Source organism: Abramis brama (assembly GCF_963993115.1).
Source record: "Abramis brama genome assembly, chromosome: 22".
Lineage (NCBI taxonomy): Eukaryota > Metazoa > Chordata > Actinopteri > Cypriniformes > Leuciscidae > Abramis > Abramis brama.
In genome coordinates, this window is record NC_139984.1 from 15,820,729 (window position 1) to 15,848,356 (window position 27,628).

Consider the following 27,628-nt stretch of genomic DNA (forward strand, 5'->3'; position numbering starts at 1 on the left):
ATGTTAATTGAGGAGCGTATATTAACACTTTTCCGTAGGAACTGTCAACATACACTGACATACTGGAGTGTGTTCTTTAGCTTTGGACTGAGCATCGCCTTCCTGGGGCCTACGATCGTAGATCTGAAATGCCAGACAAGCTCCACGTTACAGGAGATCACCTGGGTGTTCTTCTCCCAGCAGCTCTGCCTGCTCATCGGCAGCTCGGCTGGAGGACTCTTCACCAAAACGTGAGTATGTGAGTGTGTCTCTGCTTGCAAACTGTGCGGGGAGTCCAATGAAGATATAGATAAACTCTCAAGTTTGTGAAACTATGTTTAAAACTGTCAGACTCCGAGTCTATTACATTCTTGCCTGGGGAGTTTATGCACTTTTGGTCATTTTCTTCTTTTTTTCAAGTGCTTGCTCCTTACCATGTGAATCTCAGAAGTTGGTTAACTTTTTATTATGTCCATTTTATAGTTGACACAGATTTATTGCAACTTTTCATGTCAGCTTTCAGAATAAAACTTCTTGACATCCTCAACAACAGATGTGATTTGAACACAGTGCAATAAAACATGCTTTCGCTGTCACCATGTCTCTTACACAAACAGCAAATTGTGAACCTTGAGGTGAAGCTAACACCTACATATATATTTGTATAACTATATTTATTTGAACCACATTTAGAAATATATTTTGAAATCATATTTAAAAAATGAAAATAAAATCCATTTAAATATTATTTTTTATTGTTTTAAAGACAAATGTATACATTTTACAGATTTCAAAATATATGTATATTATATTTTAAACATGGTTAATCTGTTATATAATATCTGTTATATTTTAATGAATTAAATGAATATATATAACAAACATATTTAATATATAAAAAATATGAAAAAAATGTCAGCTGAAAAAGAAAATTGAAAGAAAATTCATGTTAAATATTTTATAGCTTTAAAGACGAATGTATATATTTTATGGACATATTGTGATATTTCTGATTTAAAAACTGCGACGATAATTGATCATATATTAATATGGCTATAAAATAATAATAATTATTACTAAATAAAAATATAAAAATGACTAAAAGATTATTATTTCAATAATCTAAGAAAAAAAGATCATTTTTATTTTATTCTAAAAAATGACAATGCTTAAAATGTATGGATTCCTTATATAATTTTCAAGTGTTAAACCATAAAACTTTATTTTGATGAAAAAAGCAGGGAGCCCTTAAAGCTTCTCTTTTGTTCATAAGTGCTTCTCATTACAAGTTTGGGGAAATGGGTGGCACATCTCAAACGCATTTTATAAGCGACCCAAACTCAGAGCAGATGCAGAGATGGAGTTCGAGCCGCTCTGAGATAATTAATAAAATTGATAATAAAAGATAATAATAAAAGAACATAGTGCCATGCTTCACTCTGAAACTTAGTGCATGTATTTATTTATTTCAATTGATCATGCAGTCCTACTACTTGCTATCTGACTAACTGTCAGACACATGAAAGCACTTAAAAAAATAAAATTTAAGACTGTCCTTGAAGTTCTAAGAAACATCATGTTTTGGAATATCAATTTGTGAGGTCACTTGATAGCTATTACAGATCTTAAGTATTAGCATTTGTAATTGACAAATAATCAAGCAACCAAGCTGTTTTCCTTGTCTTCTCAGGTTGTTCGGTGCTCTCCTCGCTCTCTTCTTCGCCTCCCTCATCATCTCTGTGGTTTTTGCTATCATCCCACTTTGCTATAATGTGCTGTTGCTGGCGGTTGCTATGGCAGTGTCAGGCCTGGCTATGGGCATCATCGACACTATTGCAAACTTCAGACTGGTGTCTATGTATAAGAAAGACTCTGCTATCTTTCTGCAGGTGAGTGAAGACGTTTCTCTTCATATATATATATATATATACACTCAGGGAGGTGTTGATCTACTCTATACATACATTTACTGTATGTACAGTAGTGCTTATTTCAAATAATCATATTAGTGTTTTATTTGAATCAGTTGTTGGTCAGTGATGGAAAAGAATTTAAGTCAATAGGAACTACATCAACGTAAAATAACAACATTTGATTTTTTTTTTACTATTGGTTTTTGGGGAGGAATCTGACCTGGACATTTTGCGAGATTCACTCCAGTATTAATTCTGTGCTGTCTGCTTTAGCTAAGTGTGGTTTGGATAGGGACATAATAAAATGCATGATTTATTTATGTTATAATCAGTTGTATTAAAGGTTGATAGCTCTAAATAGTGTTTTCCATCAGTGTCTTCACTCTCTTTCCAGGCACTGCACTTCTTCATTGGGCTCGGTGCTCTGGTGAGCCCCCTGATTGCAGAGCCTTTCATATCAGAGCACTGTCTGGGCAGTAATAGCACAGAAAATGCCACAGAGATACTTCACCACTTCAGATCCAGCGACAGGTCACCTGTAATCCTTGCTGAGAATTCCTCGTACTCTGAGCTGGTCGAGGAGAAGGCCAGTGTGTCGTACGCCTTCTGGATCATGGCTGTCATAAATGTAAGCTGATGTACAGCTCTGTGTGAAGTGTGCAGGAGAGCCTGGATCTCTGTGAAAGCTCAGTCTTTTTCTCTCCTAGTTGCCTGTGCCGATTGCGGTTTTTGTGTTGATGTACCAAGAGAAGCTGCTTCCCTGTTGTACGAACAGCCCTCCACGACTGCTGGACAAAGATGAGTTAGCAATGGAAACTAAAGCACCAGAAATCACAGAAATGCCCGAACCTTACGATGCAGGTACAAGTGATCTTTGAACTACACTAACATTCAGAACTTTAGGGACGCTAGGATTTTTTGTAAGAACTATCTTATGCTCATCAAGGCTGCATTTATTTAATAATAAAAAAACGTAATATTATGAAATATTGCAATTTAAAATATTTAATTTATATTAAATGTAATTTATTCCTGTGATCAAAGCTGAATTTTCAGCATCATTACTCCAGTCCTCAGTCACATGATCCTTCAGAAATCATTCTGATATGCTGATTTGGTTCTCAGGAAACATTTATTATTATTATTATCAATGTTGAAAACAGTTGTGCTGCTTCATATTTTTGCGGAAACCTCAAAACATTTTCCTTAAGATTATTTGATGAATAGAAACAGCATTTATTTGAAATGGAAATATTTTTTTTAACATTATAAATGTCTTTACTGTCTTTTCTTTATCAATTTAATGCATCTTTGCTGAATAAAAGTAATCATTTCTTTTTAAAAAATCATACTGACCGCAAATCTTTAAACAGTGGTGTAGGTGATTGAAACTAACATGTAAAACCATTTATGCAAGTGAACTTCTGACTCAATAACTCTCCCCAACTTTGTTTCACTTTTTTTTCCTTATTCCGGTCCCCTTAGATTTTCATCATTCAGGACATGGAAACATTTTCAGCTGCTGTATGAATGGTAACATGCGTGGGTTACCGGTCACTTTTTTTGTTATCCATATCTTGAGTGGAATGGTGCTGTTTATGACAGAGGGCATTATGGTGAGAAAGCTCAATGATTTTTATGAATATTTTTTGAGAACTGCAAGTTAAAATTCACACTTGACCCTTGAACCTCACCTTTAGGGGGTCTATGCCGGCTTTGTTTACACGTATGCTGTTTCAGCTCCCATATCTCTGCACGCTAAAATGGCAGGATACCTGAACAGTATCTTCTGGGCAGCCGTCACTGCTGGACGACTGGTGTCTGTCCCGCTATCTTACCGCTTCAGACCGGTGTATCTGCTCATCGTGAACCTGGTAATCTATAATTAAATACTGTGATTTACATACATAGAGCTGATTTTCACCAAGTTGTTTCCTTCATGCTCCATTCAAGCTGTTGCTATCAGTTGTTAGAAATATTGAGTATGTGATGAATCATAGATTTACAAATTTGGATCCTCTCTGCTCTCTCCCTCTCTCTCTCTCTTGTTAAGGCTGGTGTGAATGTAACATTGCTGCTGTTACTGATCCTCTACACAAACAGAGTGTTTCTGTTTGTTGGGACGACCTTGCTCGGGCTTTTCATCAGCAGTGTTTTCCCCTGCATAGTGGCCTACACTGAGGACATCCTAAACTACCGCGGTAAACTGCACACAGCATACTTCATCTTTTATATCACAGCCACTGAATTAACACATTTTTTCAGTTAAAAACATTTAACGTAATTAACGTAACATCCGTTTTTTCCCTTTGGCTAGCGCTACATTATATGATCACGCTCTTCTTCATGCTAATGCTTTTAAGCACCATTCAAGCGCAACAGGACAAAAGAGAACACAGTGCAGTACTGGCACTCATCTGTGAATCTCCTGTCTCCTGACACACACTCATGCGCACAGAAAGCCGCTTCAGACAGCCCTTGAACGAACAAAAACACACAACTTTGATGCCTTCTTTCATAAAAATATGCCATTAAACAAATATTTCAAATATAGGCTACTGTATTTATGTTGTTTCTACATTAATTTGAAGAATAAAATTTTTATATTTAATATAAAATGTCATTATTTATTTAACAAAAATAAAGCCAAAAACAGAGAAGCCATGTGATATGGTATTGGCTATGAACATTGTATTATTTCATTGCTTGCAGAGCCACCTTTAGCAGTAATAACTTAATCGTTTTCTGTATGACTTTATCAGTCTCTCACATTGTTCTGGAGGATTTTTTGCCCACTCTTCTTTACGTTGCTTCAGTCCATTGAGGTTTGTGAACATCTGTTTATGCACAGCTGTCTTAAGGTCCTGCCACAAAATTTCAGGAGGGTTGAGGTCCGGACTTTGCCTGGGCCAGTGCAACCTTGATTCTTTTCTTTTTCAGCCATTCTGTTCACTAGAATAATTTGGTTTACACAGGAGTTGAGGAGTATGAGGTGCTGATATGCTGCGTTTAGTTTTCGCCTAACTTGGCGCTGTGCATTATGGCCAAAAATCTCCACTTTGGTCTCGTCTGTCTAAAGGACATTGTTCCAGAAGTCTTATGGTTTGTTCAGGTGCTGCCATGTTTTTTAGAGAGAAGAATCCTTCTCCTGGCAACCCTTCCAAACATGCCATACCTGTCCTGTCTTTTTCAAACTTTTTCTAATTGTACTTTAACATTTAACATGTTAATTGAGGCCTGTAGAGTCTGAGGTGTAGTTCTTAGGTGTTTTGCGTTATCTCTGAGCATTGCACGGTCTGACCTTGGGGTGAATTTACCTGGACGTCCACTCCTGGGAAAATTGGCAACTGTCTTGAATGTTTTACACTTAATAATAATCTTCCCCACTGTAAAATAATGGACTTCAAATTGTTTGGAAATGGCAATAGAATTATTGACTACAGGGGGGACTTTAAGAATATTTTCAGATATCCCTAATATGGACAAACAAGGCTACAAAAACAAACAACAACAAAAAAAAATCTTTTTTTTCCTTCAGGATGCGCAACAACAGTTTTAGTGACAACTTCCGGAATGGGTGAGATGACCTTGCAAGTGTTGGTTGGATCAGTAAGTTCTTGCGCTCATGTTTTAAAACTTGGGAAGGATTTTCTAAAAAAGTAAATAACCCTGAACAAATTTCTTCCAGCTTATTCAGAAAAAAGGCAGCTACAGTTTTTTGGTGTGTGGTATGGTCACCGGATGCCTTGGTTTCCTCTTCCTCTTTAGCGTGATCCTGTGCAACCGCATCCACAGAAATCTCACAGGTAAAAACAACATACATGGTGATAAACAGTATTTATATCAGCATGTAACTTAAGTAAACTGGGCAACATTATATGACTCAATGTCTTCACCATCCAGGAGCATCTAAAAAAGCAGCCATGGTGGAAGCCCCACCAGCACCCGCTCCACCTGCGTCAGAGAAAGCTGCTCCAGAACAGAAAGTTGCTGTAATACAGCTTGAATCAATTAAATGTGACTCTGGATGAAAGCATTGACAGGTCACAACCTGCTGGAAATACTTGACAACTAAACTGTAAAAAGTTTGGTATTATATATGTATTTTTTGGTTTATTTGTTTAGTTTATTGCAAATAATCTTGACTGTTAATTATGAATATTACAGGAAGAGAAATGTTTGATTACAGGAAGGCAATTAAGTCATTTATGGCATAAAATTGATATAAAGTTTTGTACTTTACCCAAGACACCAAATTAAATGCCAGAATGAACTCGTAATTAATAATTCACCAATCTAAGAATTCCTAGAACTTCCATATTCCTTTAAAACTATTTTTATCTTGTTAAAACTGGTCTTAGGCTGGAAGGTCATGGCCAGAATATTGTACTGTGTTCATTTGAAAAACTCAACAGCTTCTGGAAAACTCATGACTAACACAAAAAGTTATTTGCTGTAATATTGCAATAAATTATTGTTTACCGTGTCAAGAGACGTAATGTTGTGCAAGCTTTGTGTTCTGGCAAAATAAATGTGCAGAAGATATTTTAATGTCTTTATTTTGTTGTGTTATTTAATTTAAATATTCTTTAAAATACCCTTTATGTTCCACAGAAGAAAGTAATACAGTTTTAGAATGACATGAGGCAAGGGTGAGTAAATGAGGATCACCTTTGGGTGAACTATCCTAAAATTGTCGTCATCAAATTACAGAGAAAGTTGGGCAAAATATCACTGGTGAAAAGGTCAGTTTTTTTATTATCAATAGTGCAGTGATGTATGAAGTCAACGTGGAGAATCTGCATGACCAACTTGAACACGTGTGGAAAACTTGCACGCTAGTTAGCAATATTAGCTAGCAAAAATTCATGTTAGCTTGTTTTCTATTTAAATGACTTGATTTTGCCCATGAAAAATCATTGAACATTAAATATAAGCGCACTTCAAAACGAATTCCTATCGAAAATGAATGGATTTTGTCCTCTGTGAATGTTTCTCTCAAGCTATTGCTTTGATTGCATGTGTGATCTTAACTATATTCAGCTATTCTGGGAAGTAGCTACAGTATTTGTTATAAAAGACAGCATGGAGTATCAAGTAAATTAGTACATGATGTCATTTCCGTTACAGTCAAACAAAATAAAGAAGACAGCGCTGTAAAAAGTGAAGTGAAAAACAGGCCACCAACTACTCGATTTCTTTAAAGATACATTTTATTTTTCCTTGTAAAACAAATTTTTACAAAAATCAGAATAGCGTAATTAAAACAAACATTTATTTTGGATAAATTATGATATAGACTGAAAGGCTACAGATTAGGATGGAGATACACGCGATAAAAATAGTCGTATGAAGCTGAGAAAGCTATGAATGGTGTGCACTGAATTCAGCTCGTTTTTACCATTCTAATGGCTCAACGGACTGCATTAAAAAGGCATCTATAAGCATCAAAATATTCTTAAAAAATGCACACATGAAGCATCACAGAGGTCAATAATAAGGTTTTCACTAGCTCACTTCTGACATCACTCATCCTGAGCCCGAGACTCCACCCACCGACGTACTTCGCACCACGTACATGAAAGCATGCCAACCATGAAAGAGGTTCAATACAACCATAGAAAAAGTCATCTTAGTTCAAATGCTCAGACGGGAAAAAGCTGATTTACTAGACTGAATCAAGAAACAACTGCACGGAAAGTGGGAGAAAGTAGCGTACTAGAGCTATGTGACGTACAGTTGATGTAGCAAGGAAAATCACGTGACTGAACTGCAGCCACAACAATCCAGTGCAGTTCATGACGACAAGCGTATATGTTCATTATAAGCCTGTTTTCAACGGTCAAACGCAGCTGGGATGAGATCATGTACATTAAAAGTCACAAAAATTTGCTTGTTTGGGAGTAAACGAGCAGTTACGTTCTTCTTCAAATGCATTTTTTAATTAAAAAAAACTGAAGGTGCCCATAAAGTGAAGTACAGAGCCTACAGTATAATCTGTATTTTTTTGGGCACGTCATTTTCATCCTTTGTTATACGTCGAAAGTCAACTATAACAAAACGGTTTCGGCAAAAACGTTGCAAAGCTATAATTGAAACATTGATTAGTGATTACTACGAAAGACCGCATTTTGGGATAAGGCCAAACCGTACAGTTTTAGAATAGGTCTGATGATGCTTTACAGATTTCGTTCGGAGATATGGTATTTACAAGCTGAGAGACATAACAAACATCCAAAACACTCTTTGAGTATTGTGGGAAATAAATTCTACTGCTCCTCATTAAGAAAAACAGATAACAGACACGTTCACCAGCAGGCGAAAGAGCTCAGTCTTCACCTGATGGAGCTTCCTCCTCAGAAACATCGTCTTTTTCCTCTTTCTCTTTCTCATTCTCTTTCTCCTCCTCTTCCTCCTTTTCTCCGTTGTCATTATTTTCCTCCCCTTCTGCGCCACTTTCGTCATCCTGTGTCTTCTTCAGGGCGGGCGACTCTTTCCTGTCTTCCTTCTTCGCCTCGTCCTCTTCCTCCTCCTCCTTGTTGCTCTCGATATCTTCATCTTTGGCTTTAGGCGAGGCCTTTTTCACAACTCTCTTGACCTTCGTCTGACGTTTTCCTCTCCTCTTCTTGGGCCCTCGGGTCACTGGGAGAAGATAATTGACTTATTACTGTGACAGTTAAAGGTATCTAGAGGAAGTTTGTAATTAATTATCTAGTGATTAATTATCAAGGTATTACAGTAGACCTTTTTTTTGCAGTCATAATCTGATTATGAGTGGCTTTACCTGAAGCCCTCAGCTTGGGTTTAGGGGATTTCTTGTCTTTGCTTCTCCTGCTCACTTTTGAGATCTTCCGTTTGGGTCGGCCATAATCACTGTCGTCATCATCGTCCTCAACCATAAAGTCTTCATCGCTGCCTGAGTCCTCTATGAGCAGATGAGGGAAGTATAAAATATCAGGCATCTCACGGTTAGCTAACGTGCGAATGTCAATGTTCTTGAAATAGTTTGACTCTGACATAATACTGTTTGTACCGCCAGTGTAAACGTCACTGTCATCTTCTTCCTCCTCTTCCTCTCTTTCCTCATCCTCACTTCCTCCGTCCCCAAGAAGAATCTCCCTCTGTTTGGACGCCGCTTTAGTGGCAGCCTGACGCACCTGCCGGCCCTTCTTCTTCACAACTTTTACCTCATCGTCACTGTCATCTGTGTGTCAAAAGAGCAGATACATGGTTAATTAACACAAGCTGAAGGTTTGTTAAAAATATGCATTAATATGCAAAATGCATAAACACTAAATCACAACACAGGCATGAAAAAAATTGACTGCGGTTTTGCTTAAGTGAATAAGAGCAAGTTAATTAGCAGATGAGAGCAGATTCACATTGTAAAAATGAACAAAAGCATAAAATTGCATTTTAATAGCATAAAAGAAAATGAAGAAGAGCATGAAACTGAAACACTATTAGATACATGTTATGTTGTTTATTATAGATATTATAGAAATTAAACTGGAATCCCGATTTTGAATTGAATAAATATATGCACAGCGTGTTAGTGAAGAGCAGCTCTGTGATCAATAGTAAATGCTGCTCCATCAGTTTGAGTCACTTACAACGTGCATTTGAAAAGGCAACACACATCTAACATCTTCCCAAACTACAACATTATAAATATACTTTATTATTATGAAAATACCCGAGATGGCTTGAAGAACTCAAATACACCATATATTGCGGCAGTCGTGTGTTTATTGTCTTTGTGTTTAATAAGTAAAAGTGAACTATCTTCTTTAATTCAGCAACAATAGCTTGATGCATTTGTCCACATTAGGGATTTCATGGAACATTATAAGTTATATTATTTCTGTGAGGCATATTTGGAGTTTCTGTGCGTGGGCACCCTCCAGCTTCCAGTATGAGCGCTCATCCGCTCAGTAATGCTCACTCCACCCTATTTTGGGTAAAAAATAGGAAAAATAATACTCTCTAAAGAAATTTATATGATAATCTATATGTTTTTCTCCTTGGGTTATATTTCATATTAAAGACATGGACTTTGATTTTGCATACCTCCTGACAAAAATCAAGAAATTAGTGTTACAGATTTTTATCATATATAATATTTTATAAAAAATCCTTAGACCTTTCTATTGATTTATAGTCATAGGCTGCCTGCAGGTTTAACAGGTTTAACCCTGCAATTTCTCTTAAAATGAGTTGTCTGTAAAATAACATTATTATTATTTTCATTGATATATTTATTCTTAAATACTGTTTTTTATTTTAATAACGAAAGTGATATTACAATAGTAATATTTCTTATTTTGTTTAATATTTTTATTTAGCAATAATAATAATCATAATAATTATTAATCATATTAATATCTAAAAACAAAATGTTGGGCCAAATTGTGCAGCCCTACAAACAAGCACAACAAACCAGGTGTTATATTTATTTTTATAACTATATATATATATATATATATATATTTTTTTTTTTTTTGTGCAAATGGCAATTATAACCAAAAAAATAATAATAATTGCGTTTAGATCCCCCCCCCCCCCCCCCACCACCAAATCGTGGAGCCCTATTCTGTCATTTACTCATTCTCCTGTAATTTCAATCCCATATGACTTTCATTCATTTTCAGAACACAAATGAAGATATTTTTAATGAAATCCCTCAGAGATTTCTGTCCCTCCACTAAAAGGCTGAAGTTCACCCAAAACTCTGATGCTTCAAAACGTTCATAAAGAGATTGTACAATAAATTCATATGAATCGAGCGGTTTAATCAAAGTCTTTTGAATATGATGAAAACATTCATTTTAGGCTTTTTTCACATATAAACATTGATCAGTGAACATACTATGGAACACTCAAATATGATGTCATGAGGGTGAGTAATTGATGACAGAATTTCATTTTTGTGTGAACTAAACCTTAACATTATACACTACCAGTAAAATGTTTGACCACACTTGATTTTGGATGTCAAAATAATTAATATTTTACATTATGAATTGCCACTTGAAGAACACTTGCCATTGTTGTTATACATATTGTGCATTTATATTTTTAAAGTAGCTAAAATATAACAAAATTTAAAAGGTAAAATGCCAAATGTGCACAGAAAGTAGTTGTCAGAGGTAACTGAATGACTATGTAATGAAGTGTTTATACTGGTAATACCTGCAGCCCTTTTCCGTTTAGCTGTTGCTTGTCTCCCTTTGCTGGCCTCTTTAGCATCAAAATCACTGTCACCACCATCATCATCCTCTTCCTCATCCTCCCCATAGTCATTGTCATTGTCATCATCACTCAAATCCTCTGGAATATTGGGATAGAAAAACATTTAGTCAGAATGTTTAATAACTGAATTAAAAAAATCTATATAAAATAATTCTAAATAAAAAAGTTAAATATAAGCGTAAAATAAAATTTGACTTACTCTTGTGGTCCTTGATTCGAGAATCCTCACTACATAGGAAGAAATACAGCATTTATGTTTTAGCGATATATAAAATAATTCAGACAAAATACAGCCCTCATGAATTTAAAAAAAAAACGAATAGTGTAATGAATATGTATGCAGCTCATGAATAATTTTCGAAATGGAGGAAGCTAAAATAAATGCATGCAAACTTGACAGTGATTAAAAAAAAAAAAAAAAAAAAAAATTACTCACCCTCATGTCGTTCCAAACCCGTAAGACTTTCAGTCATCTTTGGAACACAAATGAAGATCTTTTTAATGAAATCTGAGATTTCTGTCCCTCCATTGACAGCTACGCAACTACCACTTTCACGCCCCATAAAGGTAGTAAAGACACCATTAAAGTAATCCATGTGACTCCAGTGGTTAAACATCAATTTGTCAAATTGACACGTCTTTTGTTTGCGCACTTTTTACCACTTTATTTACAAAATATTAATCTCCAACGCACATTTACCCAACAGCGTATTCTCTCGTGTCAACACAACACGCATGTGATGTGGGTGCTCTCGTGAACTCATGTTAGAGAGTAATATTTTGTAAATAAAGAGGTAAATTATGTTTTTTATGCAAACTAAGCACTCGCATGGTAGTTGCGTAGACTGTCAATGGAGGGGACAGAAAGAGAAAAAAAAAATCTTCATTTGTGTTCCGAAGATGAACGAAAGTCTTGCGGGTTTGGAACGACATGAGAGTGAGTAATTAATGACAGAATTTTCATTTTTGGGTGAACCATCCCTTTAAACTAAAATATTACTTTTACAACCAGAATTGTATTAGTTTTGCTATCATTACCTTCTTAGTTACTACATATGTACTAAAAAATATTATAACTAATCAGAGAGACTGACCTGCGTTTTACAGAAGTTTTCTCAGGTCGCTCCGCTTCTTTTCCATATTCCTCATCTGTATCAAATCATTCAGTTTGAATCAGGTTATAAAACAGCATGACTTCACAGCACAAACAACACTGCATCTACTAAAGTATTAATGCAGCACAGTGACATTATTTAACAATAGAGATCTTGTTCAGTTATTATTAATATTTGTAATAATTTCCATTACTTTTCAAAGCCTGGAAGAAAACACTTTCACTTTTCGCCCCTTATATTTCCTGACTGTGGGAAAACCCTGTTAAGTGGGACACAATAGTGAGGTGTGCAACAGGATATTTGCATTAGAGGAACTTACCTGCGTCGTCGGACTCTTGGAATTGTGCATAGTCAACAACCCTTTTATTCCTGTGCACAAATAACAGGAAAGGAAATATAAATGACCCACAAGAGAACAAACATGTATGCAATAGGTTTATAAATTATTTATTAATAGTCACAGTGAAATAAAAATGGACTATTCTTATTTTGTATGTAATATTGCACTATTTATAAATTATAAATCAATTAGCTGTGCAATTTTTTTTTTAGAATTCATGTGCTCTTATAAACTTGGGATCAACCTGTCACTCACATGACATCAAAGCAATAACAACCATTCAATCAACTCTAGATGGACAAAAATCAAGCCCTGCCCTACTTTTTTTCTTGTTTGAGAAGCAGTTTCACTCGTATATGCGTCACAATCATAGACTGTAAGGTCACAACAGGGAAGAAAAGACTAGTGCAACTTCTGATTAATGTCGACTTTAAAACTTCCAACCTATATTAATATTTTATTTATATCAAATTCACATGCTTTGATGCTTAAATTGCAACAAACATAATAAAAAAATAATCAATAATGTAGAGACTACTTGCACCATATTGTTTACTTTTTAATGTGGAAGGGAAAATAAAACATTTATCAAAAAAATAAAAAAGGAACCTGACCTGAATGCAGCAGAACTTCTCTTTAGGCTAACAAAAACGAAATCATATAAATCTAAAAAATAAATAAATGGTTGCAGATTTTCTGATTCATTCTCCATATGGCAACAGAGCTGTCACTCCTCTTATTTAAAGCAGTGAAGGGGCAGAGGAGCCAGGGGTGCCATGTTGGAGCAGGTTAATTGCCATGCCAACAGCAGCAGTGTGCGGAGGGAGGGAGGGAGGGACTCTGTTTGTTCAGATAGGGGCATTGAACTACAGGCCCTGCAGGTCAGACAGTATTCACTGACCACAGGACCTCCTCAGTCCATAAATTACACCGACGACACATGCATTAACTCCCTGCTCCGAGAGGGTTGCATATTAAATAAAAGAAATCGGTTTACTGTTTGACAGATGATAAGCAACACGTTGCCACTGTTCGCGTCACTTGGCTTGAGCTCGTGGGTTCATATCAGCGCTACGAAATCAACAAGGGCGCATTTAAATACATTTATCGCGAAAAGCAAACACATTTGTTGACTTCCCACTTAGGAGCATTCATTTCAGAAACCAGATCCAACCCCAAGGTGCATTAACTACGAACACAAGTTTGCAGGAGAAATGGCTCAAGTCGTGTGTGTGAAATAATGGCGCGCGTTCACGCTCAAACACACGCTGCCGCTAAACTAACACCAATGCTCGCGGGGCTAACTGAGGAAAATACGCGAAACTTCCACAGACATACGCTATTAGTGTATCACATTTACTCTGAATTACGAATTAACCATAAAGCTATTTATTTTCATTTTTTTGTCATAATGCCTAGCTGGCTGGTTTTGAACAACATGAATTCCCCAGCAGCGAGAACTAACGTTACTATCCCGCTTTTTTTATTTAATGCTGGCCGCTTGAGGTTAGCATAGGTACGTTTGGGGATGTAGCGACCGACACTGCCATGTTTTAAATTAAATAATATCCGTAAACATATCAAGAGATGAAAATCTACGTGTTTAGGTGTGATTTGTGCTGTTTTGGGAAGCTATGTAAACACGCGCAGAAAATGCTGGTTAGCCAGTTAGCATTTAGCAACATGGAGAGACCCACACACAGATCGCACATCATGTGCGAACCTGCGAAGCTACAGAGACTAATAAAACGCACTTACCTTGAAGGTCGAGCCATTCTGCTGACAGATTGCGAGACTTTTGTTTTCCCAAACTGAAATTTAATTTGTAAACCCAGGTGCTGGCTTTTTGCAGCTGAAATCCAGGTGTCTCTCCTGCTGCTGGAAAGCGCTTTCTGTAGCACGGAGCTGTACGAAACTACCTAACGTTAGATGCAATGCAAACTGCACTAAAGACGCGCAAATGTGTGCGATCTAGAGCATCTGCTCGCACGCCGCGTTGGTCTGTGTGGGTAGAAAATGGAGAAATGTTGAAGTTGATCCACAGGCCGGATTGACCTGGTTAAGCCTGCTGTCGAATAGTAGCTAACTAATTAGCCACTGCCTGGCCTGCCAGCCAGGAATCTTTTATGAGTAGTAAAAGTGGGATGGGAGTCTGAAGAACGCAAGATGCCCGCAAACCAGGATTGGACGACCCCACTCAGCAACAGTCCTTTACTACCCACTCTTGATGGTTAATCAGTTGATTAGATTATTTTATTTTAACTGTTTCCAAATCTAGTTTTGTCAGATAATGTTATTACCATGTGATAACGAAGCTGTAATCAGCGTAATAAACACAGGCCTACTAAAGTTTAAAGGCTGTTTCCAACATCACCAGAGTATGAAGACATTTATACATATTCATTATGATTTATAAGGGGTTAAACAAACAGATGGATGATATTGATAAGTAGCCTATTTTGTGTTGCAATTGAAGGCTTCAGGTGTGTAATGCTGTTTTATTTCAAAGGCAACTGGCTTTCTTCTCATTAACCATGGGTTATTAAAACACACAAACTGTCTGTAGGTTTTTTTCCTCCAGGTTTTCATGTTTATTTGCACAGTGCTGGTAATGGGTTAAGTGCAAGAAGTGCTTTCAGAGGGTTCGGGGTACAAAAGGCATATATAGAAAGCCCACAGTAGGCTATATCATGGGCAATCTTAACCAAGACACTGCAACTGCTTGTCCTCATCGATAGATTCATAAATTGAACCAATGAAGGTTTATAGCTATTTATAGCTATAGCTATAGGTTTAACTATTGCTGAAAATCTATCAAAGAGTGTTAAGCGTTAAGTTACATGGAAATTTTGCAGAGATTTAAAATGAAATATAATTTTTATGATAAATGGTGTCCTATGCGAATGTATTTAAAATATACTGACATTTTGTACAGTTCTTAAGGATGTTGAATTTATATTAGCCTAAGTTTCAGTGAATTTGCTTTAATTTCTAAACATATGAATATCTTTGAATTGGGTTGCCTACAGGGAAAAAAATGGAAAACCTGTCACTAGGTACCCTAATATGTAGACTAGACTACTAATATGGGCTAAATAAGGTACAATAGTGAACTTTTTGAAAGGGTACTGCCCCAGTGACAGCTTTTGTACCTTTTTTTTCCTCAGAGTTATCAGCTATCAGTTAGCATTATGTGTGGAACAATATACATTTTAAAGACGAGTATTAAAAAGGGGGACTGTCTAAAATATGTATTATGCTATTTTCTCAGATAAACAGATGCAAAAGAGACTGCGTCTTATTGAGTAAGAAATTATGTTATTTTGAGTTCATGTTTCTGAGATTGCAGCCCTTAAATATTAATCTACCATCACTCCATCAGACAATTAAACTTACAATTAAAATCAAACGTAATTTTTCATCTAACTCACAAAATACAATAATCATAAGATGTAATACATCAGAGTTCAATAATTATATGGATATAACTGTTTCCTTAGAGGAGTTTATTATATATTGAACTATCAGTTATTTTGTAAAACATTGTTACGTATACACTGTAAAAATTTGTCATTTAGTTTTAATGGTTAAATGTAGCCTAAGTAAAGGGTTAGTTAATTCACCCAAAAATGAAAGTTACTTTAAATGAAATTACTCACCCTCATGTCCCCCACCAGGGGGCCCCCAAGACCACATGAAATTACAGCTTGAGTTTTATTTATTTATTTATTTATTTGTGTGATATATTATGTCAATGAACAATGGTAATGACAAAAACGCAATGTTAAATTAAAAAACGCAAAATTATACAAAAACGTAATATTATGTTAACGGCCAAGCACTGTCAGACTGAATGGTTGGCAGGGCCGGAGTGGGGCCACTTTTCAGCCCGGGAGTTTCAGGCCCAAGACCGGCCCACTTTTTCCATTGTGGAATTCCAAATTAGCACTTTTTCTAAATTGGATAAATGAAGCAACAGTTCAGCTCTTACTATTGTGTAGTTTGTATTAATACCATGGGTTAACAAATAATGTAAAAGTTAAATAATAATTCACTTAGACTTTATAAGAAGCAATTACGACTTTATTTCACACAATTCTGACTTTATATTTCGCAATTCTGACTCTATATCTTGCAGTTCTGACTTTATAAGCAACTGCAACTTTATTTCACGCAGTCCTGAATTTATATCTTGCAATTCTGACTTTATAAGAAGCAATTGCGACTTTATTTCACACAATTCTAACTTTATATCTCGCAATTCTGACTCTATATCTTGCAGTTCTGACTTTATAAGCAACTGCAACTTTATTTCACGCAGTCCTGAATTTATATCTCGCAATTCTGACTTTATAACACACAATTGCGACTTTATCACACAATTCTAACTTTATATCTCGCAATTCTGACTTTATAACACGCAATTGCGACTTTATTTCACACAATTCTGACTATATATCTTGCAGTTCTGACTTTATAAGCAATTGCGACTTTATTTCACACAATTCTGAATTTATAACACACAATTGCGACTTTATTTCACACAATTCTGAATTTATATCTCGCAATTCTGACTTTATAACACACAATTGCGACTTTATATCACGCAATTCTGACTTTATATCTTGCAGTTCTGACTTAAGCAATTGCGACTTTATTTCACGCAATTTTGACTTTATATCTCGCAATTCTGAGAAATAAAGTCAGAATTGCAAGATGTAAACTCGCAATTGTGAGATAAAAAGTCGCAATTATCTTTTAAAATGTTTTATTCTGTGGCTTAAAAAAAGCTTCCATACCTCCTGGCCTCTTCCTCCCATCCATCCTCCCTGACGCGTCACGGTAGGGCCAGCCCAGCTATCGGTAGGCGCCGGCGGTGCCGCGGTAACCTACCTGAGAAAACGTTTTGGAAAAGACGGACTATGGACCCAACCAACTCTATGAGGGGAGGGGAGAACTCCCTCACATGGTACAACCCATGCAGAGGCTGCGCGCTGCGGTGTCAGAATGCGAAACGTGTGTAGCCTATGTAACTAACGTGACATTGAAATGTGAAAAAAAAAAAAAAAAAAAAAAAAAAATCCTCGACCGGCCCAAAAGTGAAGCGGCCCACCGGGAATTCTCCCGATTCTCCCGATTACCCACTCCGGGCCTGATGGTTGGTTTGGATTATTGATGTGGATAGAAGAGGCAGCAGCATTGCAGCAAAACTGTCATAAATGTCACAAAAAAAGGACATATTCCTTTGGTGCAGAGAAAAGAACAAAAGAAGAAAACCGAGTTAGAGAAAAAACAACAAGATAAAGGTATGTTTAGAAAATTTATGTAAACTCATCTAGGCTATGTTGCGAGCTAGCGTTAGCTGGCCAGTTAATTAACACAGCCTAGGTAGCATGTATTTTAGGAAAGTTCATGTAGAGGTGTGTGATATAAAACACAATTTGTGGACATTTAAAATGTCTCCACGATCTGCTTTTGAAGAAATATCGTAGGTATTGCGTAATACGGTACAACTAGACAACTCAATGTACATTCACATCACACGTTAACGCAGTGGTAGAGTTACACTCACGGGACATTGCTCTAATACTGTCAAATACACACAAGGTTTACATAAACACAGTTGGTTATGTCTAAAGTGAAAGTCTGTATGATAGATGCGTGCAGGTCTTAAAGTGACAGCAGCCTAATTGTAAAAATGCTGCCCCTTGTCCTTAAAGGGTTAGTTCACCCACAAATTAAAATGTTGTCATTATTTACTCACTCGCATGTTGTTCCAAACTTGTATTAATTAATTTCTTGTGCTCAACACAAAAGAAGATATTTTGAAGATGTGACCAAACATTTGCTGGTTCCCATTGACTTCCATAGTAGGAAAAATGTACTATGGAAGTCAATGGGGACCAGCAACTGTTTGGTTACCCACATTCTTCAAAATAACTTTTGTTCAACAGAAGAAAGAAACTCATTCAGGTTTAAAACAAGTTGAGAGTGAGTAAATGATTACAGAATTTTCATTTTTGGGTGAACTATCCCATGTTAATACATTTATTATGATGTTATCTTGTTACAGGTCCATCTGATCTGTTCATTTTATGTCGCTATTTAAGTATTTAATTTAATGTTGTCCATTCTGTACATTTATATTTGTTTTTATATAAGAAGATACTGTTTATCTAAAACAAATTTATTTGTAGTTAATTGTTCTGCATTTTTGCACGTTGCTAATTTTAACCAAAAGCCATTAAAGTGTTTTTTTGTGTGGTTTTTTTACAGTAAATGCATTGTCTGCTGGTTTATTTAACTACTTTTCAGGACACTACATTAAGTATGCCACTTAGTACTGTAAGACTTTGAATATTAAAGTGCAAATTAACATCTGACCACTGCTGTGGGTTTGCTGTTGTTACAATTAAAAACTGTAGAAGGGTAAAAACATGCCAAGCAGTATTGATATGATGTAAACAACACAGCTACTACAACTAATAAAATTCATATTGGATGTGTTAGATTTATAGTGTGCGAATAATCAAGCATTGGCAATAGTCAATCGTATTGGCTGCACCGAGGGGCCCCCAACTAAAATTCTGCTTAGGGTCCCATAAAGGCTTGGGCCGGCCCTGCATATAGCAACCAAGCAAATATAGCACCTTTACAAACAAAAGTGCTTTACAACAAGGACATTCTTAAAACCAACATTAGTATTAGCCAACAAACAACATAGAAAGAGAGAGAAATAAAAAATAAATGAAAAGCTATGCAAAAGCTAAAAAATAAAAATAAGTTTTATAATAGGATTTTAAAGTGACATTGATGAAGCTGACCTCACGTGGAATTGGAGACTATTGCAGAGATTTGGACCTATTATGGAAAAACATCAGGACAATAGTATTCATTTGTGCAGCTGTAAACATAATTGTATTCTTACTTTTACCTGTTGTCTTCTTCGGATGACCAGTATACATTTAATGCAGATCTGTATAAACTACTGTTCTTAACTGTTCTTCAAAGGAAAAAAAAATCTATAAAATTAAATGGTGTTTAAAGTGGGTTATGGGCCTCCAAATTGTGATAGTAGTTAGTGGAAAAGGTGAGCAAACTCTGGCAGATGCACCACCGCAAAGCAGGCTGGGTAGAAATAGACGCTGCTGAAAGTATGGCGGATGAAAAGAGCCGTAAGTGCTGAATAAACAATGAGCACAGATGGACTTATTACAGCATTATTACATGGATATGTGATCGTATGCAAGCTTGTTTGAACCTTCTCTTATTCCCTCTTTTTAGGGGGAGGAAAAGAAAAAGAATAATGGCAGTGACTGAGAAGTTAGTGATGAAATAAGAGCTGGCTGCACGTTTGAGGATTGCTCAGCATAGGGACTGTCAAAATTCACCCTGTCTCTGACTAATAAACGAAGCGAATAAAGTTTATTCCAGCAAAAGTGTTTTTACGTTGTTTGTTTACTGTGTATTATGCAGGGATTTGGTACAAGTAATGCTTTTTAAAGTCACCAAATTAAAATTGACAAAGATCACGGCAATAGCAAATTTCAACAATCCAATCAATTCCCAATTCAAAAAGGTGTTTCTCTCAGATATACGTCACAATAGAGAAGAAAACACTATCGCAGCTTCAGTTTCATGCAGAGTATCGTCAATATTCAATACAATACCTTTGCGTTTTAATGCATCCACATAACAATTATAATAATGTGGCTCAAATGCTTGCGACTTCATTCTCATTGCAAAAAATAAGGTTAATAAATAATTCAATTGGATTATTTAATGTTGGTAATACTATTGTTTTGAATTATTTTCATCAAGTTTGTTTTATTTCTAGCTTGGCAGTTGAAGTTTGCAGCATTGGTTTTTGGGATGGCCGCTGGAGTCATGTGCAGAAGTTTCTGGAGAGATCTGGCCCTTTCACACATACAGACTTTGAGCCTAGTGACGAGGTGAGGAAAAAAAGACATTCTGCTTATTTTTTAATACTTTATATTATTTTTTAGTAATAATCAATTTTAAAAAATTGTACTCTTGTATTTTTGTAATATTTAGATGTTAAAAAAAAAAAAAAGACACTCCAGTTTCTGTTAGAAACATGCAAAATCCTGGTAATTGGAGCTGGGGGTCTTGGCTGCGAACTACTGAAGAACCTGGTAAGGTTTCTATATTTTTAATCCAGTCTCTCATTTTTTTTGTTTTCAAGTAATAACTTGTTGATCATATTACTCTTTTTTTAAGGCTCTGTCAGGCTTTTTTCATATTCATGTTGTGGATATGGACATCTTTGATGTCTCCAACCTCAATTGACAGTTTCTCTTTAGGTACGACTGTGTGCATTTTGAAACAGATATTTGAGTTTGTTGGCAGCCACATTTTTTTTTTTTTTTTTTGTTAATGAAGATTTCTGGGACATTTCCTAGTTTAGTGGTCAAAATGGCATTGAAATCTCACTTGTTTTTATCTATGAATTAAAACAAAACAAAAGCGACGATACATTTTGGAAAAAAAATATGATTAATTATTATTATACTATTATTATAATTAATAATTAGTATGATGTCTGTATTAAAACTCTTACTTGTTTTAATACAGTTCACCAATTCTTTACAATATATAGAAGTAAATTTGCAGATAGATAAAAGCACTATTATATTGTAACAAAATTATGACTTTACACATTAAAAACATTACAAAAATAAAACAAAATAAATTAACATGTATTTAACATAATTTCCATTAATTTCCATTCCATTTCCATTTCAAATGTTTTTAACTTTTCAGATATTATTTTATGTTTGTGCTTTTGAAAATTGAACTCTAATTAGGCTTATTATTTTGCATTTTCACCCAGTACTTTCACCCACATGGTATAATTAAGATGTGTGTGCAGGAATTTTGCGACTACCTTGAACCTGATAATGGAGTCATTCAATGATAATAGCGCTTTCGTCTAGGTTAAGTTCTTTATGTGATCAGTGTAGTTGCAGTGCCCTTTTTGTCTTGCCTTTTTTTCATTATTTGCATGATGTAAAACGGGAACATTTCTGTGGTCAGCTCTAGTTGGGGAGAAGACAAAGACGTCTGGTCACCCTACTATATACTTTGTGCCTTTAGAAAGTCTTTAGAAAGAGCAGCTGAGTTTAATATCACTGGTGTCACCTACAGACTCTCTCAAGGTAAAGCCACACAAGCTGGACTGATGTATCAGAGAAACCACAAGAGCACTGTCTGATAGACTTTTATTCTATTTATTCTATAGACTTTTATTCTTTTATTCTATAAGATGTTAATGCTTTTCTTTCAGGTGTGGTTAAATTAATCATCCCTGCTGTTGCATCCAAAAAAGCAGTCATTGCTGGTATGGATTTTACCTGAGAGGAATTTTACTCCCTTAATTCAAATCGTTTTAATCGCGGTTTTGTTTATTTTCTTCTAATAGGTTTGAAAAATAAGCAGATCTAGCAACTTTTAAGGCCATGCTCTCTGTCCATGAAATGCGAAAAAAACTCAAAAAGTTTTGTTTTCTTCCAGTTGCGATCCATTTTTCTGGCTGCTCTCTTAAGGGCCTGAGTGTGCTTGTTGTACCACGGCGTTGGACTATTTTCTTAAATCTTCTTTAAGCGCAAAGGAGCAACTGTGTCTAAAGTGCTGGAAAAGAGAGAGTCAAATGTTTCTGTCACACAAGGGCGTAGATTTGGTTTGAACATTGGGGGGGTTGAAAAATGATTCTGCATATTTTTCATGTGATCATGGTATAAATATTGGGGGGGTTGTAATGCATAGATTTAAATATTGGGGGGGTTATCTCCCCCCTAACCCCCCCACAAACTACGCCCCTGCTGTCACAATATCGAATTCTTCTAAGCTATCTGGGATGCTGAGATGAAACTGATCAGGAAGATCAGATAAAGATAAAGCAATCTTTAGTGGCAGAAGTGATAGGTCTAATTTGTAACACGGAGTCGACTTTGCAGCCTTGGCTAAATGAAGTATACACAAGACTAAATAATGATCTGAGATGTCATCGCTCTGCTGCAGAATTTCAGCGGCATCAACATTGATTCCATGTGATAATATTAGATCTAGAGTATGATTACGAGAATGAGTAGGTCCTGACACGTGTTGTCTAACTCCAATAGAGTTCAGAATGTCTTTAAATGCCAATCCCAATGCATCTTTTTCGTTATCTACATGTACTAGTGCAAAATGCCCGTGCAAAATCAGTTTTTGTGTGTGTTTTTAGTAATTGTTGGTTTGGTGTGATTGAATGCTCATTGTTACAATTACACAGCAAAAGTTCAGTGACATTTTTATTTGTGCATGGTAGAAAGCACACAGTGAACTCCGAGAAAACGCTATGCTTGAGCAAACAGTTTGTGAAAAGGCAACTACAAATGATGCCCGTGAAAGAGAATGTGAACGCATTGAATAGGATATGTTTAGTTGGTGAATAGCATAGGCTACTATTACACAGTAGCGATAACGTTAAGCGCACCAGAATGAAATATAATATTCAGAAGTAAACAGCATAGCTAACATATAGATTCAGTTTACATCCACAAATGAATAAGCGTGTCGATTCAGGGAGCAGTGCAAAGTGCCCGTGCAAAATCAGCTTTTGTGTGTGTTTTTAGTAATTGTTGGTTTCTTGGTAAAGAAAACACATTTTTACTCAAATTAATCAAAATGGATTTATCACATTTATCACCAAACTATAATATTCAGAAGTAAACAGTGTAGCTGACAGATTGTCAGAATGTTTATTTTTAAACCACAACCTTCTTGGGGCTTCTTTGAATGATACAACTCTCTAATGTCAGAATGTTTATTTTTAAACCACAACCTTTTAAAAATTATATATTTAACGATATCTTTAGCATTTCTCATCCAAACAACGTCAAACTTGGCACTGCACTTACTCGTGCCCGTAGCGAGACACCTGTCAAGTTTGAAATCCATCGGACTAACGGTTCGAGAGATATGCGGTTAACAGACACACAGACAGACAGACACACACACACACAGACAGACAGACGTTTCTGTAATTTATAGATAGATATTAAAATCTTTATAAAAGCTTTATCAGAGGCCTCAGTGCTGTGCAGTGACCCTCACCGTCCTTCAATGTCTTCCGGTGACCTTCACCAGCCCTGGTGTCTTGTGGTTACCTTTACCGGCCCCAGTGCTGTGTGATGACCCTCACCGACCCCAGTGTCTTCCGGTGACCCTCATCAGCCCTAGTGTCTTGAGGTGACCCTCACCGCCCCCAATGTCTTTCAGGGACCCACACCGGCCCCAGTGCTGTGTTATGACCCTCATCGACCCCAGTGTCTTCTGGTGACCCTCATTGGCCTCAATATCTTCCAGTGACCCACGCCAGCCCTAGTGTCTGAGGGCGAAGCTCACCAGCCTCAGTGTCGTACAGTGTCGGGCCCAGTATCTTACATTGAGGTTCACCAGCCCCATTGTCTTCTGGTGATCCTCACTGGCCTCTTTGTCTTCCAGTGACCCTCACCGAGCCCAGTATCTTGCAGTCGGAGTCACCAGCCCCATTGTCTTCTACTCACATATGTCTAGGTCTCCATTTTTGCAGCGGCCTCTTCACTCTCGATATTGTTACTGTGTGGTGAAGTAATGAAAAAGTAAGAAAACAGATCACGTTTGTTCACTCAACACATTCATTACCTGAATAACTAAATCTAACTTTACCTATGTCTTAACTTATTCGCATCTACCACAGTAAAACTTCATTTCAAAACTACATATGGGCACATGCAGGGCAACAACCAGATCAGTCTTAAGATAAAGATCCTGCTGCATACCTGCCAAAGCATGAGAAAAACTTTCTCCCAAAACTGCTTAATCTTTTTCTCAGTCGCCCAAGTAGTCCAATTTTAGGTAGCTTTGATCTGAAAAATACACAGAACAAGCATGAAGATGGACTGACCAGCACTCAACAATAAATGGTTCTAAATAAACCCATAATGACCAGAATCCTACTGTATGTGTGCATGCTTGTGGGTGTATGTGATCTGTGCATTTGATCAACAGCTGTTCGCCAACAACACAGGTCTGCATGTGCTTGTGAGTGTGTGTTCAGCATATTTACCTAATTTCTGTGACTGGCAGCTGTTTGACACACTCTTCGTCAGCCCAGTCCCCTGCCTCCTCAAACACACAAACACATTTCTAAGCATTTTCAATCTCTCATACATATACAAAACTAAAGAATTAACGTTAGCCTATCTATTATCATTTTCACTCTTAAACACTAGCAATGACTAATAATTTAATTTAATTATTTTTATAATGACAGATTCAATTTCATAAACCCAAGTCACATACAGATGCCACCATCATTTGAAACAAACTTATAACACAGTATAAACTCACTGCTCTGTTGCCGGTGGATGCATGAGGGTACATGTTCGGCAGCAAATGTTTCAGGTTGTTCAGCAGGTGCTCTGTCAAAACATTACACAGCTCCTGTTCCTCAATCATGGTGGGGCCGAGAGGAACGCTGCACACACAGATAACAAACGTGTCACATCACTATACAACAGACACCCATCTTTCTTTTATGATTGACTGCTCCATCAGACTGGTCTCTGTGTCTCATAGGATCCTGAAAACTTGTGCATGTAATTCTTGAAACCTCAGTACTTGAGTTACATTGTAATGTGCTTTGGAGTACAGACTCTATCAGCTGAATACACACACACAAACACTTACTGAAAGATGGTGGGTCCAAAAACTATTGACAAGTTCTTGGATGTCATACGATTTAGAAGACTCTCAGCTGCCACACGGGACAGGAAGTACAACAGGTAGCAGAGGACGTTAAAATGTTCCTCCGGAAGACTGTTCAGGATCATCCTCACAGCCTGATTCAGTTCTTCCTCTTTTGAATCTGCAAGATACAATGAAGAAGATTCAATCAGATTTGATTTTCTTATCCCAAAATGTTCACTCCTCACCACTGCAGCTTCACCTACCCCTGAACACCTTAAGCAGTTGTGTCCTGTGTGACTCTGGAATAAGTCCACCAGGCAACTCCCTGAGGAAAAGTTTCAATAAGGAGGCAAGAGTAGGAATATCCCCACTGTCAAACTCCGGAAAGCTTCCTTGATCAAAACCTTTCCTTAATTCCTGGCAGAGTTTCACTTTCCCGCTAACTCTGAACAGGCCACTCTGACTGAGACCTAAACACAAACACACATTTTAGAAATACACATAATCTCAGCATACGTGGAGACTGAGAAACAGTGTCAAACACACTAACCATGCTTCTTCACAAACTCCACTATGTGCATGAGCGCTAGAGGAAGACCCTGCCTCATCTGTCCACTCTTCCTCAGGCCAATCAGAGGCACACCAAACACATCCTTCTGTGTTTCCACCTGCACAAAAGTTCAGAATAAATAAAAATCAGGACGGTTTACTAGGAAATGTAGGCTTAAATAACTTTACAGGAAGCTGTCTACCAAGTGTGCATTTTAAAGGATGTATAGTCAGGAAATATTACATTTACAATAGCATTTCTTCATGTGGGCTACACTTACACCAATTTACGGTTTGTCGTTTGTTAATTTCAATACTAGACATTAAAAACAAGACTGAAAAAAATAAGAAAGCTGATTTTAACACACATTTATTAAGTTCTTTTACTGGAAGTCAATCTTTGTCCAATTGTTAGTATTAGTCTGCTGTGTGCATATCGCATACTTACACACACTGGTAAAACTCCGATCTCCATTTCAATGAAAGGATCGGCTTTTTTTTTTTTTTGTCGCCGAGCTGTCAACCAATCTGTAGAGTCCGAAGCCGAGAGTCGAAACCAGAAAAGGGTCAAAAATGGCTTATTCAAAAAAGCTTTTTCAGGGCAGTAGCCAACTAAGTTAAATAGAAACAGTGTTTATACCAAATGTTTCAAAACTAAATGTTGCTATGGTTATCACATTCTCATGTTGCTATGGTTACTATGTGAATCATCGCAATTTCATGACTCGCAGGACTAAAATGTAGCGGATTCACTCCCACATTTAAATGCAGTTATCACTCTTCAGTGTTTCCCACACATAGACTAATTCGTGGCGGTACGCCACATAATCAACACCGGCCGCCATATATTGCGTTTCGTTATAAAAAAAATGTTTTTACGCTATTTAAAACACGCAGCGTAACGTATTCATTCAGCTGCATTTCCTTTCCCTGCTCTCCCTCCGTCTCTCTGTCACTAACGCGTCTCTCTCACAAGCGAATTTTTGTCTCGCCAAAGCCTTATTTGATCGGTGAGTGATGTAGATGACAGCTGCGCTTGCGATAGGGAGCATGTTACTGAAAGAACGAGCAGAGAGAGAGGCCCGGTCGCGCGCGCGCGTCTTCAAACTGTCTTGCTCTCTCTCGCTCCCTCGCGCATATTCAAAATCAATGGAGAATTGACACGATGGTAAAAGATCGGAAGACCGAAGTTTCACGTGGAGCATTCGGATATTTTTTCCCTGAATTACCGCTGGGTGTGAATTGTGCTAAAAAACCTTTTTTACGTTGCCTTATCTTCTCTGAAAAGCTTCTCCGCTCATTCTGACATAAAAACACTTTCAATAAACAAAACAAAACCTATCCAATGATGAAATGTTTTCTGTGTTGACAAATCTTGTGCGATGTCTCTTTAACTGCCGGGATAACATAACGCATACAAGTCCGTTAATGACACGTCCGATTCGCGAACTAATGACTCCTTTGAACCGATTCCATTTAATGAATGGTTAAAACAACTGATCGGGGGTGCGTTTCCCGAAAGCATCGTTGGCCAACTATGGTCGCAAGTTCATCGCAATATCCATTGAACTCTATTGGTAACGAGGGAACTTGCGACCATAGTTGGCTAACGATGCTTTCGGGAAACGCACCCCTGTCCAACACTGAATCGGTGTATAACAAATCGGTAACACTTTACAATAAGGTTCCATTTATTAAACTCTAGTTAACTACATTAGTTAACATTAACTATTAATGAACTAAAC

The 27,628-nt window shown here is 36.8% G+C and overlaps 2 protein-coding genes across 2 annotated transcripts; one reads left to right on the forward strand and one right to left on the reverse strand.

Annotated features, from left to right (window-relative positions):
- mfsd4ab (major facilitator superfamily domain containing 4Ab) lies at positions 1-7,833 on the forward strand (the record flags this gene model as incomplete). Its single annotated transcript, XM_084098932.1, has 10 exons — positions 1-230; positions 1,670-1,868; positions 2,287-2,520; positions 2,600-2,753; positions 3,378-3,508; positions 3,593-3,766; positions 3,946-4,093; positions 5,431-5,501; positions 5,581-5,698; positions 5,796-7,833. The coding sequence occupies 10 exons, from the start codon at positions 1-3 to the stop codon at positions 5,921-5,923; spliced, it is 1,587 nt and encodes a 528-aa protein (XP_083955058.1). The 3' UTR covers positions 5,924-7,833.
- Positions 7,088-14,860, reverse strand: nucks1b (nuclear casein kinase and cyclin-dependent kinase substrate 1b). Its single transcript, XM_084098933.1, has 8 exons — positions 14,358-14,860; positions 12,579-12,628; positions 12,239-12,293; positions 11,344-11,372; positions 11,085-11,222; positions 8,926-9,096; positions 8,677-8,817; positions 7,088-8,534 (listed from the first exon to the last, which is right to left on the reverse strand). Exons 1-8 carry the CDS (start codon positions 14,372-14,374, stop codon positions 8,221-8,223), a joined length of 915 nt encoding a protein of 304 aa, XP_083955059.1. The 5' UTR covers positions 14,375-14,860; the 3' UTR covers positions 7,088-8,220.
- Positions 14,861-27,628: the final 12,768 nt, after the last annotated feature.

Coding starts and splice junctions, on each gene's coding strand:
- nucks1b (XM_084098933.1), bottom strand. Junction 9,097..11,084: donor TAAACGGAAAAGGGCTGCAG/GTATTACCAGTA, acceptor TTTGACACACAG/ATGACAGTGACGATGAGGTA. Junction 8,535..8,676: donor ACCCAAGCTGAGGGCTTCAG/GTAAAGCCACTC, acceptor ATCTTCTCCCAG/TGACCCGAGGGCCCAAGAAG.